The sequence below is a fragment of the Amblyomma maculatum genome, chromosome 9 (assembly GCF_055883805.1).
Source record: "Amblyomma maculatum isolate TAMU_Amacu chromosome 9, ASM5588380v1, whole genome shotgun sequence".
Taxonomy (NCBI): Eukaryota; Metazoa; Arthropoda; class Arachnida; order Ixodida; family Ixodidae; genus Amblyomma; species Amblyomma maculatum.
In genome coordinates, this window is record NC_139352.1 from 76,804,182 (window position 1) to 76,816,152 (window position 11,971).

The 11,971-nt window shown below is 43.7% G+C and overlaps 1 protein-coding gene across 1 annotated transcript; it reads right to left on the bottom strand.

The window, feature by feature from the left end:
• Positions 1-8,428: 8,428 nt before the first annotated feature.
• Positions 8,429-11,176, bottom strand: LOC146179476 (uncharacterized). The gene is made up of 4 exons (XM_084579095.1): positions 10,619-11,176; positions 10,452-10,559; positions 10,296-10,367; positions 8,429-9,604 (listed from the first exon to the last, which is right to left on the bottom strand). The coding sequence occupies exons 1-4, from the start codon at positions 10,920-10,922 to the stop codon at positions 8,490-8,492; spliced, it is 1,599 nt and encodes a 532-aa protein (XP_084435221.1). The 5' UTR covers positions 10,923-11,176; the 3' UTR covers positions 8,429-8,489.
• Positions 11,177-11,971: the final 795 nt, after the last annotated feature.

Genomic DNA, 11,971 nt, shown 5'->3' on the forward strand with positions numbered 1-11,971 from the left:
TTTAAAGTGTGTGCCACTAATCTGTGTGTAAAAAGTAAATGTCAAGCACCACACGTCTTGCTGCCTTGTCCTCCAAAGTTCCTGTCTCTACATTTGTCGGCTACCTTCCTTGTGATTTTTCCCTGTCCTTTGCCTGAATTTTTTTTTTTTGAACCAACTTTTTTTCTCGTGTTGCTTGTCGATAAGAAAGTCGTGCTCTCTTGGCAGACAGAGGAAAGGTATTTTTTGGATTCCTTGTACACTGTCGTTTCCTGCCACTTGATTTTCCCACCTCCATTTGCTAACCTAACCTAACTATGAAGGAGCATTTTCACATTTCAAATGTGTTTTGAATACCAGAGCATCACTCCTCATCGATAATTTTGTAATAAAAAGAAAGCGCTTAGGTTTAGCCAATAGGAGCAGTGCGACCTTTAAAGTTGAAAGTCAGGTTTGATGAAGGAGAAACACTGTGCAGCCTGATGAGGTTAAGGTTTGTGTTCATCTGTTTTGTCTTGGTATCAATGCTCATTAAGTCTGTTGGTCTGTCGGGTAAACTCCTAAGAAAAGAATGTAGCCACTGCGTAGCAACATCACGCACCTTCCTTACAGTCGTTGTAGCTTCTCCATCTGTTTTGCCAAGGTTTCATGCGACATCTGGAATTTAATTCATTTTCACTGCACGCAATTTTCTCTTGTAGCTTGACAGTTTGGTAATTGTTTTATCAACCTCACTTGTAAGGGTAAGGAGAAGCTGAACTCAGCATTGTCTGAAATGCCTTCAAGTAGTAGTGAGTTAAATTCTAAATGCTCTATTTTTTACTTCATCCAGTCATCACATTGTGAAAGCTGATTTGGTTCGACACACATCATTGCTATGTTTTGAGTCGAGCCTACGTTTTTCTGGTTTAACATCCTGTAGGCAACGAGGGACATGGGGATGGAGGGCTCCCAAACAGCTTTGACCATCGTGGATTTTTAATGTGCACATTATATTTTGCCTCCACCAAAATGGGACTTTCATGTCTGTGATTTCATCCCATGACATTGGGTCAAGCAGCCAAATTCCATAGTCGCAGAGCCATCGTGGTGGATGCTTAACTCTTTGCGGACGGAGATGACATTCCTTGGTGGTCTCGTGTCATGCCTAATAAAGACAAAACGGCAACTTCTAATGAACAGATCGGCCACTTTGATTCGGAAGATGTGGGGTCCTTCTGCTGAAGACAGATCAATTGATTTGGTACACAGGCGCTTTGATACATCTTGATCAAGGCAAGGTGCAGAAATGCTTGTATGTAAAAAGTTTTGTGCGTGATAATAGGCTTCACATGGTTTCATCTGGTCTGGAGCCCTTGACAACTGTGTGCCCATAGCGGAAGTATGGAATGTAAAAATCGTTTCTCACTTTGTGTGCTGCTGTGTCTAAAGAAAGGAGGACTGAGATTTGGACTGCTGAACCATGTTTACACTGACCCTGTGCTTCCTTTACCTTTTTTTTTTGTTACTTTCTATTGGCGGCATCCTTCTCCCCTTGTACTGAAAACCTAAATAGAAAGAAGGGAAAGCTGTCGAGGCTTTGGATTTAACGTCTAGAAATGCGAGTGTCAAAACCACTGCCAAACAATGTGCCCCTCTACTGTGGAGGTAGACGCATCTTGTCTGTCTGCGTTTTGGTGCGAGTCGTCCTATGCTTCATTTGTTTTGGTGTCCCCGACGCTTTTTTTCTTGTCATTTGTACGAGCTAGAATTCATGAGTGTGACTCTGTATAGGTTCTGCTACCTGATCCTATGAAGTTCATGTGCCTGCATGTTAAATCCTTCCTGCTACACTTTCTGGATGTCAGGACACACGCACTGATTGATGTGTTGCTGTCTAGCAGGTTCGCGTGTGGTTAATTTGGGCAAACTACCGACTTGATGATAGTCATTTATATTTGAAATATGATGTTTAATTCTGTTCACACCATGTTTTCTCATGGTTACTTTCATCTTCTATATAAAATCAAAGAAGAATTTGCAAATGCGGCGGTTAGTTGCTAGTTGGCATACACAGGTTCAGTATGTCTACTTGCTGTGTAGCTGTGATTGAGAGTTGTGTGCAAGTTCTTGCTTGTGTACTGCAATCATTGCTGTGCAAGCGAAATCTGTGAACATTTTGATTTTGTGTCTGGCGTAGTATTTGTACTTTTTAGGATGACTTGTTGCCGTAAGAAAGGTAATTCTTGTGCAAGGTTTTACTATGTACTTGCAAGCTGATGTATATGCTTCGATGCAAAATGAGTGTATTGAGATCATTAATTTAACAGTTTGTTTTTGCTTCATCATTATTGCTCATTTGGAACCAGCACTTCATTCGATGCAAAATGAGTGTATTGAGATCATTAATTTAACAGTTTGTTTTTGCTTCATCATTATTGCTCATTTGGAACCAGCACTTCAGAAACATATGAAAGTCCTTCTTTCTTCCTTGCAGAAATACGTTCTTTGGGAGGTGCACAGTTTATATGCTCATATTGGTTGCTTGGCTTTCTTCATTTCTGCACTTAAGGCGTCAAGACAGTTTTGCGTACTTCTTTTTTGTTATTGTATTTTGTAAGACTGCCACATTACATACTATATATTCTTGATTCAAAGCAACATTTTGTTTTTTAAACGTAATAGGTAGGAAAAAAACTCCCATGTGCGCATAAAAGTAGCCAAATTACAAGCGAGTGCTCGGTAGGTGCTGCATCTAAAATTTTACATTCAAAATGGAAGCAGTATCCTGGAAGATGCATGCACTCTTGTTCTCCAAACTGTCATTTAGCCGTGCATCCTCTTCTGTGATTAATGGACTCCACTACACTTTTGAACCAATTTCATTGACCCACCATCTAATTGTAGGGAATTCAAAGCACCAAAAAGAATGATCATGGCATAACCCAATAACCTCTCAAACCAAACCAGAGCTCAGCACCGTAGTGAGGCTAGTAGGAAAGCCTAACTACTAATTGTTAAGAACACAAATACCTCTTGCATAATGTCACGCATTGCAATGTTTTGTTCATTTTTTCACACCAACGGAGTTGCTTGAGATTTTGATAATTGAAGTTATTTATTTCGTTACACTTATGTTTGAACAAGACTGTATTAAAAAAATTTTTCTGCAACGTGCTTATACATAGAGATGCATTGCTTAGCATGCTTTTGTGTTATGCTCTTAAAATATATTGGCACAAGATGTTTAAGTGAGCTGTGCAATACAAGAGCCTTTCTTTGTAAGAAAGCCTTTTATTTATTTATTTATTTATTCATATACCCTCAGGGCCCGAAGGCATTAAAGAGGGGAGTGGGAAAGATACATTGGTACAGGGTACAGTGCAGCATAAAGCATCATAGGAGAAACAATAACACGGCGAAAAGTGATCAAAAAAAAAAAAGTATTGGCGGAAAAAAAAAGAGAAAAGCAGGTGAGACAAAAAAAAATCATTTCCGACAGTCAACAATGTCACCGAAAACGAACAAAAACATTTGACTACCATTTATAAATATAGATTACATACGGCAGTCTTAAGGGGGGACGTGGCATTCGGGATCAACTTTCCTATTTCTTCATGGATTCTGATAAAAATTGGCAGGGTTACTGGTAATGCCTCTGTGATATCACCATAAAAATTTCAAACTGGTATCTCAACAACGTTTTTATTTATAAAATGTTCCTTCTTTTCATCTTGTACCAGGCTTGAGCAATTTACAAAATGAGATAGAAGACTTGTTTAAAGTGCACTCTATTCCAGCATGAATGGATGAGGTCGTGACATTCTTAGATTTTTTTATTTACAATGTAAAAGTTTTTGGTTTTCATATTTTATGAGCAGACTGTACAACAGGCATCTAGACAGTGAACAACTAGTCAAATCAGTAAGTCAGCAAACGGTGTACTGGAAAACAAAGAATGTCACGACCTGAACCATTTCTCAAGGAATGCAGCGAAAAAAACCGCATCAAAATAGCTTCAACGGTCACGAAGAAATCAGCGGAACAATCAGAGCAAGCGACAAAAAAAACATTACTGAGAAAATGGCTTCCGAAGTTGCACCTTCTCTTTCAATCATCAAAAGGCATCAGGGTTATAGTCTTTTGTGTCCTTTTTAACACGAGGCTTCTTGGATGCCTTGCCTCGAGATTGAAGTGATTTTGCTGCCTTTCTTTTTCGCAAGATGTCCTTTTCCACTGCTCTGCGAAGGGCATGTTGGCCAGTTTGCAGCCCAAGTGTCGCACAGTACTCTGTGTAAGCACGGCGGGTCCCTGCATTGAACTTGCAAACTGCTTCGTTGAGAGCCGTCTCTGTTGCAGTCAAAGATGCATTTTTATTTTTTGGCAGCAGCGACCAAATTACTGAATGAAGGCTTTCAGCCGCATTCTGTTTTTTTTTTTCCCAAGACATCGGCTGAGGAGCTGGACATCAGATAGCCGCTGATAAACAGGCAGCAATGCATCTGCGACATGCCTTGCAAGCTAGTAGTTGTGGGAGGGCAGAGGTTTGCCCTCTGCTTCTGCAGCCTGGTGTTTGCACCAACTCTGTGGTCCTTGGGGGCAAAGTTTGTGATGTGGGTGCGTATCGGTAGATGTTACGTGGTAAAAAGTTGCCATTACAGCTTTCTGCATCTCCTCAACGTTGTCATGATCGTGCAGGGACTTGCCATAGTAATTTGTTAACTTCTTAAGACGAACACTCGCAATTATCACGAACAAGTCCGGTGCGACCGTCAAAATATGAATTAGGGCTATGGCGCTGCGTTGATCTCGGCTACAGCGAACATCTGTGCTACTAGCCGATCGGCTACAGCGAACGCCTTGGTGCCGCGGACCACTTTCCACAAGCAGAGATCCGTCGATCCTGTGCTCTGCAAGCCGCGACAATCGGCATTCCCGATTCCCCCGCGGCATTTCGCCCTAGCATGATGGGCGGCGCAGACGCAGCAAGCGGTTTCCCGGTTTATCTATCGCGGCATCTCGACGGAGGAACGAGGAGCGGCCCAAACGCGACAATCGACTTCCCGGGTTATCTTCCGTGGCATAAGCGCCGAAACGGAAAAAAAAAAAAAAAGCTGGCCAAGTCTGCACTGAATGCGTGTCGCACCTCGAGGCATCGTGAGCGACCACGCACGTTGCACAAAACCGTTCAGAGGGCACGACGAGAGATCGTAAATTCAGCGATCGCAAAAATGGCGAAAGGCAAAATAGAACGTACGAAGTACAAAGACAGCCAACAACGACAGCAAGCAAAGAGCCGTAGCAGACGACGCGGGGAGGCGGAGACCGACGCGTCAGCGGCCGCAGCAGCCAATAGTAGTCGTCCGATCCCCCGCATTCTCCCGGAGCGCGCGCTTTGCCCAATCGCAGCCTTGAATTCGAGCGCGGGAAACTTGAAAGCCGCCACGAGGCTCTCAATCGGTAGCAAGCCACGCCTCGACCGCGCCGCCGTTGCCGCCGCCGAGGGTGGCAGAAGAAAGCGCAAGAATTCACAAACAAAACAAGACCAAGATGGCGGCGCTCAGTTCGGCGGGAGAGGAATGGCGCGCGCGCGAAGTTTGGGAATTTTCGGCGCTTGCTCGCTGCTCCGCGGCTGCCGCCGCTTGTTAAATAATTAATTTCGAGTATTTCTACGGCGAGTTGGGCACTGATAATTACAGAAATGGTAGCTTATAAGACATACTACCGGAATATATAATCTTCCACAAATCGACTGTTTCGCGATTTTTCGGTTTTCAAAGGCCGCGTCCCCCCTTAAAAGAATTTGGGTCCGTAATATCAGCAATGTGCCTAGGAAGGTGGTTCCAACTGACAGAAGTGTTTGGAACGAAAGAACAAGAGGTGTGTTTAGTACGACATGACGGAACACCTACTTTGTGAAGATGATCAATGCGACCTGAAACATATGTGGGGGTAGTTAGTAGCCGGCTCTTAAGGGCAGGATTGTGGTAATAGATTTTGTGAAATAGACATAAGCGGGAAATATTTCTGCGTAGTGAAAGCGGTGGCAATGATAATGTTGTTTTCATAACGGTAACACTGGAGTTACGGTTATAGTTGGAAAGTATAAAACGTGACGCGCGGTTTTGAACAGATTCGATTTCAGATTCTAGAGATGCAAGGCCAGGGGACGAACAAGGGTTTTATAAAGAAGCAGTTTTATTGAACTAAAAGAAAGGTTAAAGTTTCGGCGCAGGTACCCCAACATGCGGTTAGCATTGTTAGTAACAGATTCCACATGCAGATTCCAAGAAAGATTAGAAGTTATGTGCACACCAAGGTATCTATACGAAGACACAGTTTCAAGAGGAGTATTATTGAGGTTGTAATTAGCTACTTCATTGTTACGACGAGAAATACGCATATGTTTGCACTTGTTAATGTTAAGCTTCATGTGCCATAATTTACACCACTCTGAAACTTGGTTAATATCAGACTGAAGAACAGAAATGTCAGAGTCACTGTTAATTTCACAGTAAATTACACAATCGTCAGCAAAGAGACACACAGAAGAAGCAATGGTGTTAGGCAAATCATTAATATAAATTAGAAAAAGTAGGGGCCCTGGTACGGAGCCCTGGGGAATGCCTGCGCCCACTGGAGAGGAACGAGAGTTCCATTTATTTGCTGTCACGTATTGAGAACGGTTAGTGAGGAAAGACTCAAGCCACGAAACGATGCTAGGGTCGAGTTTGAGGTTACTTAATTTGAAAAGTAGTAATTGGTGAGAAACTTTATCGAAAGCTTTGGAGAAATCGAGGAATATACAGCCTGCTATGGAACCCCGGTCAAGAATGAAATGAAGGTCTTGTGACAAGCATAGAAGCTGAGTCTCGCATGAGAATGTTTTACGAAACCCGTGGTGGGAATGACTGAAGAACGAATTTGATTCAAGAAAATTGGCGAGATGAGAGCAGATGACATGTTCCATGATCTTACATGGGATGCTAGTAAGTGAAATGGGTCGGTAGTTATTAGGAGAATGTTTGTCCCCAGACTTGTGCAGGGGAACCACCTTGCCCACCTTCCAGTCACTAGGAACACAGCTACAGTCACAAGCACATGGGCAGCTACATACTTCACATTGGTCTCTGTAAGGAAACCGCAATGAAAGTTGCAAGCAAAATCTTTGCAAAGTGACAAGTGTGTTGTCCGTATTGTAGATACTCTTGCACTCGGTACGACTTGTAACATATGTGAAGTGAACCAATGAAGGCTTATGCTTTACAGTAAATCAATGTGCCGTCATAGACAGTGCCCAAGGTGCAGATTCAGCATACTTAATCTCTGCTTTGAGGGGTTAATGCACAAGTTTCGAGTAGCACTGAGCTCGCACTTCTTTGACGACAAGCTCAAATCTGTCGCATCTCGGGTATTGTAGCTGATATAAGTTCTTTCTGAAGGATTCCATGCAAGACATTACATGAGAGTTGGTAATAAAGCTTTCAAATTTCAGTGCCATGAAATACTCGCATACATGTACAAATTTTTTACATATACAGTACACATATATACAATACATATCACTTTTTTTTAAAATGAGTACATCACTAACACATGTAAAAATGACAAAGTGAAATTCACTTTACAGATTTCATTCCAAAAAGTTAGGAAAGACAATCTGTCGTAGAAAAGACAATGGCTGCAAACACCAACTTTCCATCTTGTCTGTGTAGATCAGCAATGAGACTGGTGATTTCGTTTCCAGTCATGACTTGGATATAGTACTGCCACAATCTATGCTCAAATCATTTGCACAACACCGACAGAGAAATAAGGCGTTGCAGCTCTATATAGCCTGTACATTGACTTCAGATTTACTTCAGCAGAGAAAGAAAGGCTCCTCTAGTCTGCTGTACATGAAATAGTGTAATTCAGTGCAAGTTCGATGCCTTGCACTGCAGCAGGGATTCTCAAACTGCATTTTGGGGAACTCTAGGGGTTCTTGGAACAGTTCCTAGAATCCCCAAGCACCTATGTTCATGCATGTCTTCATCCACTTTAGCCAGTTATTTTGGGACTAATGCTGTAGCTGCTTACAGCTATCTCACTATACAGTCAGTCATAACAGAATTTAAGTACTTGTTCATGTGCTGCGCAGCTTGCATACCCCTTTTACATATGTCGGCCAGCACCTTTTCAAGCCTCAGCCGCAGCGGTCGAATTTCGATGGAGGCAAAATTTTAGAGGCCAGTGTACAGTGCGATGTCAGTGCACGTTAAAGAACCTCAGGTGATCGAAATTTCCTGAGCCCTTCACTACGGCGTCTCTCATAGCCTGAGTCGCTTTCGGACGTTAATCCCCCATAAAACAAATATTTTCAAGACAGGCTCCGTGACCAAAGCTGGCCAGAACACAAATGAAACATGTTAGAAGCCGACTGCATTTTAGCGAAATGATTTGGTCTTCAAATGAGAAGGCTAGAGTTTGAGCACCCCTGCATTACAGTAGATCATGCATAACATACAAAACATTAAGAACACTACCATCGCTCATCGGTTTAGAATGGGCTCATGCATGAAATTATTGAGATAACAACAAATTTTCCATATCTTGTTCAGCTTCTCTGCCATAACATTAGGAAAGACAGCACGGAGTATTCTGAAGTTTTTAACTTCCCTGATGACACGCTCAACATGAATTCGCAAACTCGCTATCTGCCGTGTTGCTATCTCATCTGCCAGTGACAACTGCGAGCGGCCATTCAACATAGGTGGCATGTTTAATTCGACTCCAAGCTGACGGAGGTCATCTTCAATGAGGAATCCTCTATCCGCCATTACGCTGTCCCCTTCCTCGAGCAACTCATAGAGGCCACTGTGTCTCGTGATTTCTCGATCGGAAAGTCTCCCAGGTGCAAGATTTGACACGAAAGAAACGAAGCCGTTTGGAGTGATGCCAATGAGTCCTTTTGCAGTGTTGTGTCCTTTGTACGAGCTGAAAGTGTCGCTTTGCGTACTGTAATCAGACGGGTTCTCGATAAAAATTTCTGCGCAGTCCAGTACAATGCGTGTCGATGGGTACAATTCTTTAAAATTGTCTGGCATGAACATGTCCACTGTGTTACGGGATGGCCACATTGGTATCTGGATTAACATTTCAAACAAAAAATTTACCCAAAATGTGAACATTGCACTCACGGTTGACACAGACACTTTCAGGCGATATGCCAAATCCTGCTCCAGTAACCCAACCCGGAGCCTGCAAAGCACTGCAATGACCTGTTCTTTCATTTTCAGTGCTGGTGGCCTGCCAGCACCTGTTTTCAGTGTCTGGTACATGCCTTCAACATGTTCCAGAAACGCATCAAATTTTTCAAAGGAGTTAAACCCTGTATAAAACACTAGTCGCTTTTGATCTGAAACAAAACCGTGAACTTTTGAGACAAGGTTTTTTGTTTTTAGCTTCTCTTTAAGCGCCTCAACTTTCACATGGTGCAACTGAGCCTCCAGATCCTCAACCGTTTTCTGGAGCACAGATTTCTCTTTTCGAAGCAAGTTATTTTCATGCTCCAGTTTTCCACATACTTCGAGAAGGTGGTTGACTTTCCTTAGTGCGGCAGCAGATGCTGTGTCTGGAGGCCCCATGGAGTATGAATGCTCGGCACCTAGAAAATAAAAACTGTTTATTGATTTGCGAACAGTTAGGCCGTGCTTTAATACAGATTTCAGGGCTTGAAATAGTCACTTCAGCCCACAATGTGTGTTCTGAACCCTTGCTCTCAGCTTACACTGATATACAGACAACAAAGAACTAGGATGACAAAGCCATAGAGCCCAACTCTCTTTCACTCCACTGATCCACCTGTGCAAGCAGCTTACCAACCAGCATGGAACCATAGGTTTCATGCACCCAGCACATCAGCCAAATCTACACTGTATATGCATTTGGATAGCCTGACTTTTGTGTCATTTTTACAAGCTGTGGTGAAGGGAATAATGTCGCGGTGAAAGAAATGAAATGGGTAAGTTTCACAATGCGTGCACTGGTGGAAGAGGTACCGCGTTTATCAGAAAACTCGCTGAAGTAATAACACATGCACGGTACAAATCACTGATGACATGTCACAGAATACATGAGGTTATGCAACTCATAACATGTAGACTTCCCATGGCTAGCTGCAAAAGCTTGCGAAAAACTGGCTTCGCGGGAAAAAAGTTTGGTCCATTTATTAATATACCGGTCGCCACAGCACCCGTGGACCTCACAATGAGTGGGCGCGATAGGGGTCCGTTAAATGCGAAAAATAAGTTTTCATAGTGGAATGGAGAAAGTGAGAATTTTGAACCATCACTAACCTGTTTCCGTGCGAGACGAAGCCGGTGCACCGAAGGTCAGCTGGGTGGGCTCCTGGGAAACTACGTCGCTCTCTGCGTACAAACGCTTTGATGAAAATGCGAACACACAAAATCGAAGCCTCAGAAAAAAGATGGCACAGTTAAAGCGTCTCTTACGTTGATCGCATTGGGGCACGTCAACTACGTAGCCGATCTCCAACTCGTTCAGGACGAGCACAGGGCTGGCAGAGGCAGTTTGGGAGCTCGTCTTCTTGCGTTTCGCGACTGGAAGAGATTTGGCAGTAATGATAATATGCGATAACCGCCTGAATATATATATTTACCGGTATTAAAGGAAGGAGATAGTTGACTGATGACTTTATGAGGGAAAATTGTCGGCAACCGGTCCATATAGCCACGGCGTCCACTTGCGTTGAAGTGAGCTCCGCAGATCCGGTGGTGCTTAGAAGGTTGCCACAAAGAGAAGCGACCAGCACTTCCCTGGCGGTTGATTCTTCTCACCCACTCCTTTTTTTCTTTTTCATTTGCAGGGAACGCGTGAAATGAAACGTTCTTGTCTTTCAGCGTGTTGTTGTCGCAGCCAGGCACACAACAAGTCTGACCACCGCCTCGGCACTTCGACGACATCGCGCGCAGTAGTGGCAGCGGCCACTAAGTAACCCACAGGCACGTAACACTTTATATAACGCACCTGCAACCGCCCACCACCAAAAAATACACGAAATCTTAAAGCAATCGAAGCACGTACACACACACACCGCAGCTATGCGAACGCAGGAGGCAGGAAAGACGGGCGGTCGGTCGGCGTTCGCTCACTTTTCCCATAATGCGTCGCGCGCCCGCTAGGTTTTTTCGCGGCGCTGCGATTTCCGAAATGGTGCATTCCCATGCAGTTGATAGTTGAATATATCCCAGTTATGGTGGCTAGAAGGGAGAGGTGGCGCCAGCGCCGGCGTATCCGCCGAGAATGCGCGATCCTCTGGTTCAAGCGCTGCCGCGAAGGCCGCGGTGGCGCTGCGGTCAGCTTGGCGATGCAGTCACGCGATCGCGCGCATGTGCAGGTTCGCGCGCGGTGTATGGACGGTGCGGCAGCGTTCCTGTCTGTTCGCGGCTGCCAGCGTGATCTCTCGTTTATGACCATGATGTGTTGCGCTGCTGACATGTTAATGTGAGGGCCTAACTTCGCCGAACAGATGAACTCCAGCTCAAAAAAAAAATCACAGTATGTCTCTCCCAAGCAAAATTATCCCAATTTTATGTTCTTACCAGGCAGCACTTCTATGTTAAGGCCCAGAACTGTAAGCGCAACGCTAAGCAGGGAAGAATGAAAGTGCTGAAACTTAGGAGGGTTCTCTAAGTTGCATATTTATTCAAGGTCGAATGTAATATACTTTTTTTAATTTAGCGGGAAGTGATATCCTTGCCTCCCCATTTCTTAGTGCCAAGCGATGGATGCAGTGCTGATAATCAATGTTTAATGTTTTTTTTCTTTCCAATTACACAGAAGCATGTGTAAATGTATCTGTTATTTTGAATTACCCTGAATGTTATGATGTGCAGTACATTGCTATTACTACGATGTGCAATAAATATTTGCTATGCTTCGTTTTGCTTGTTTGGATCCCCAATCACATTTTTTAGGAGTAATGCTGATGCTTCGTATCCTTGAAACTGAA

Bases quoted from the DNA above. Each gene is read 5' to 3' on its own strand.
- LOC146179476 (XM_084579095.1), bottom strand. From the start codon at position 10,922: ATGTCGTCGAAGTGCCGAGGCGGTGGTCAGACTTGTTGTGTGCCTGGC. The intron at 10,368-10,451 runs GTAAGAGACGCT...GTTTGTACGCAG, and splicing joins CGTGCCCCAATGCGATCAAC to AGAGCGACGTAGTTTCCCAG. The intron at 9,605-10,295 runs GTTAGTGATGGT...TTTATTTTCTAG, and splicing joins TTCGTCTCGCACGGAAACAG to GTGCCGAGCATTCATACTCC.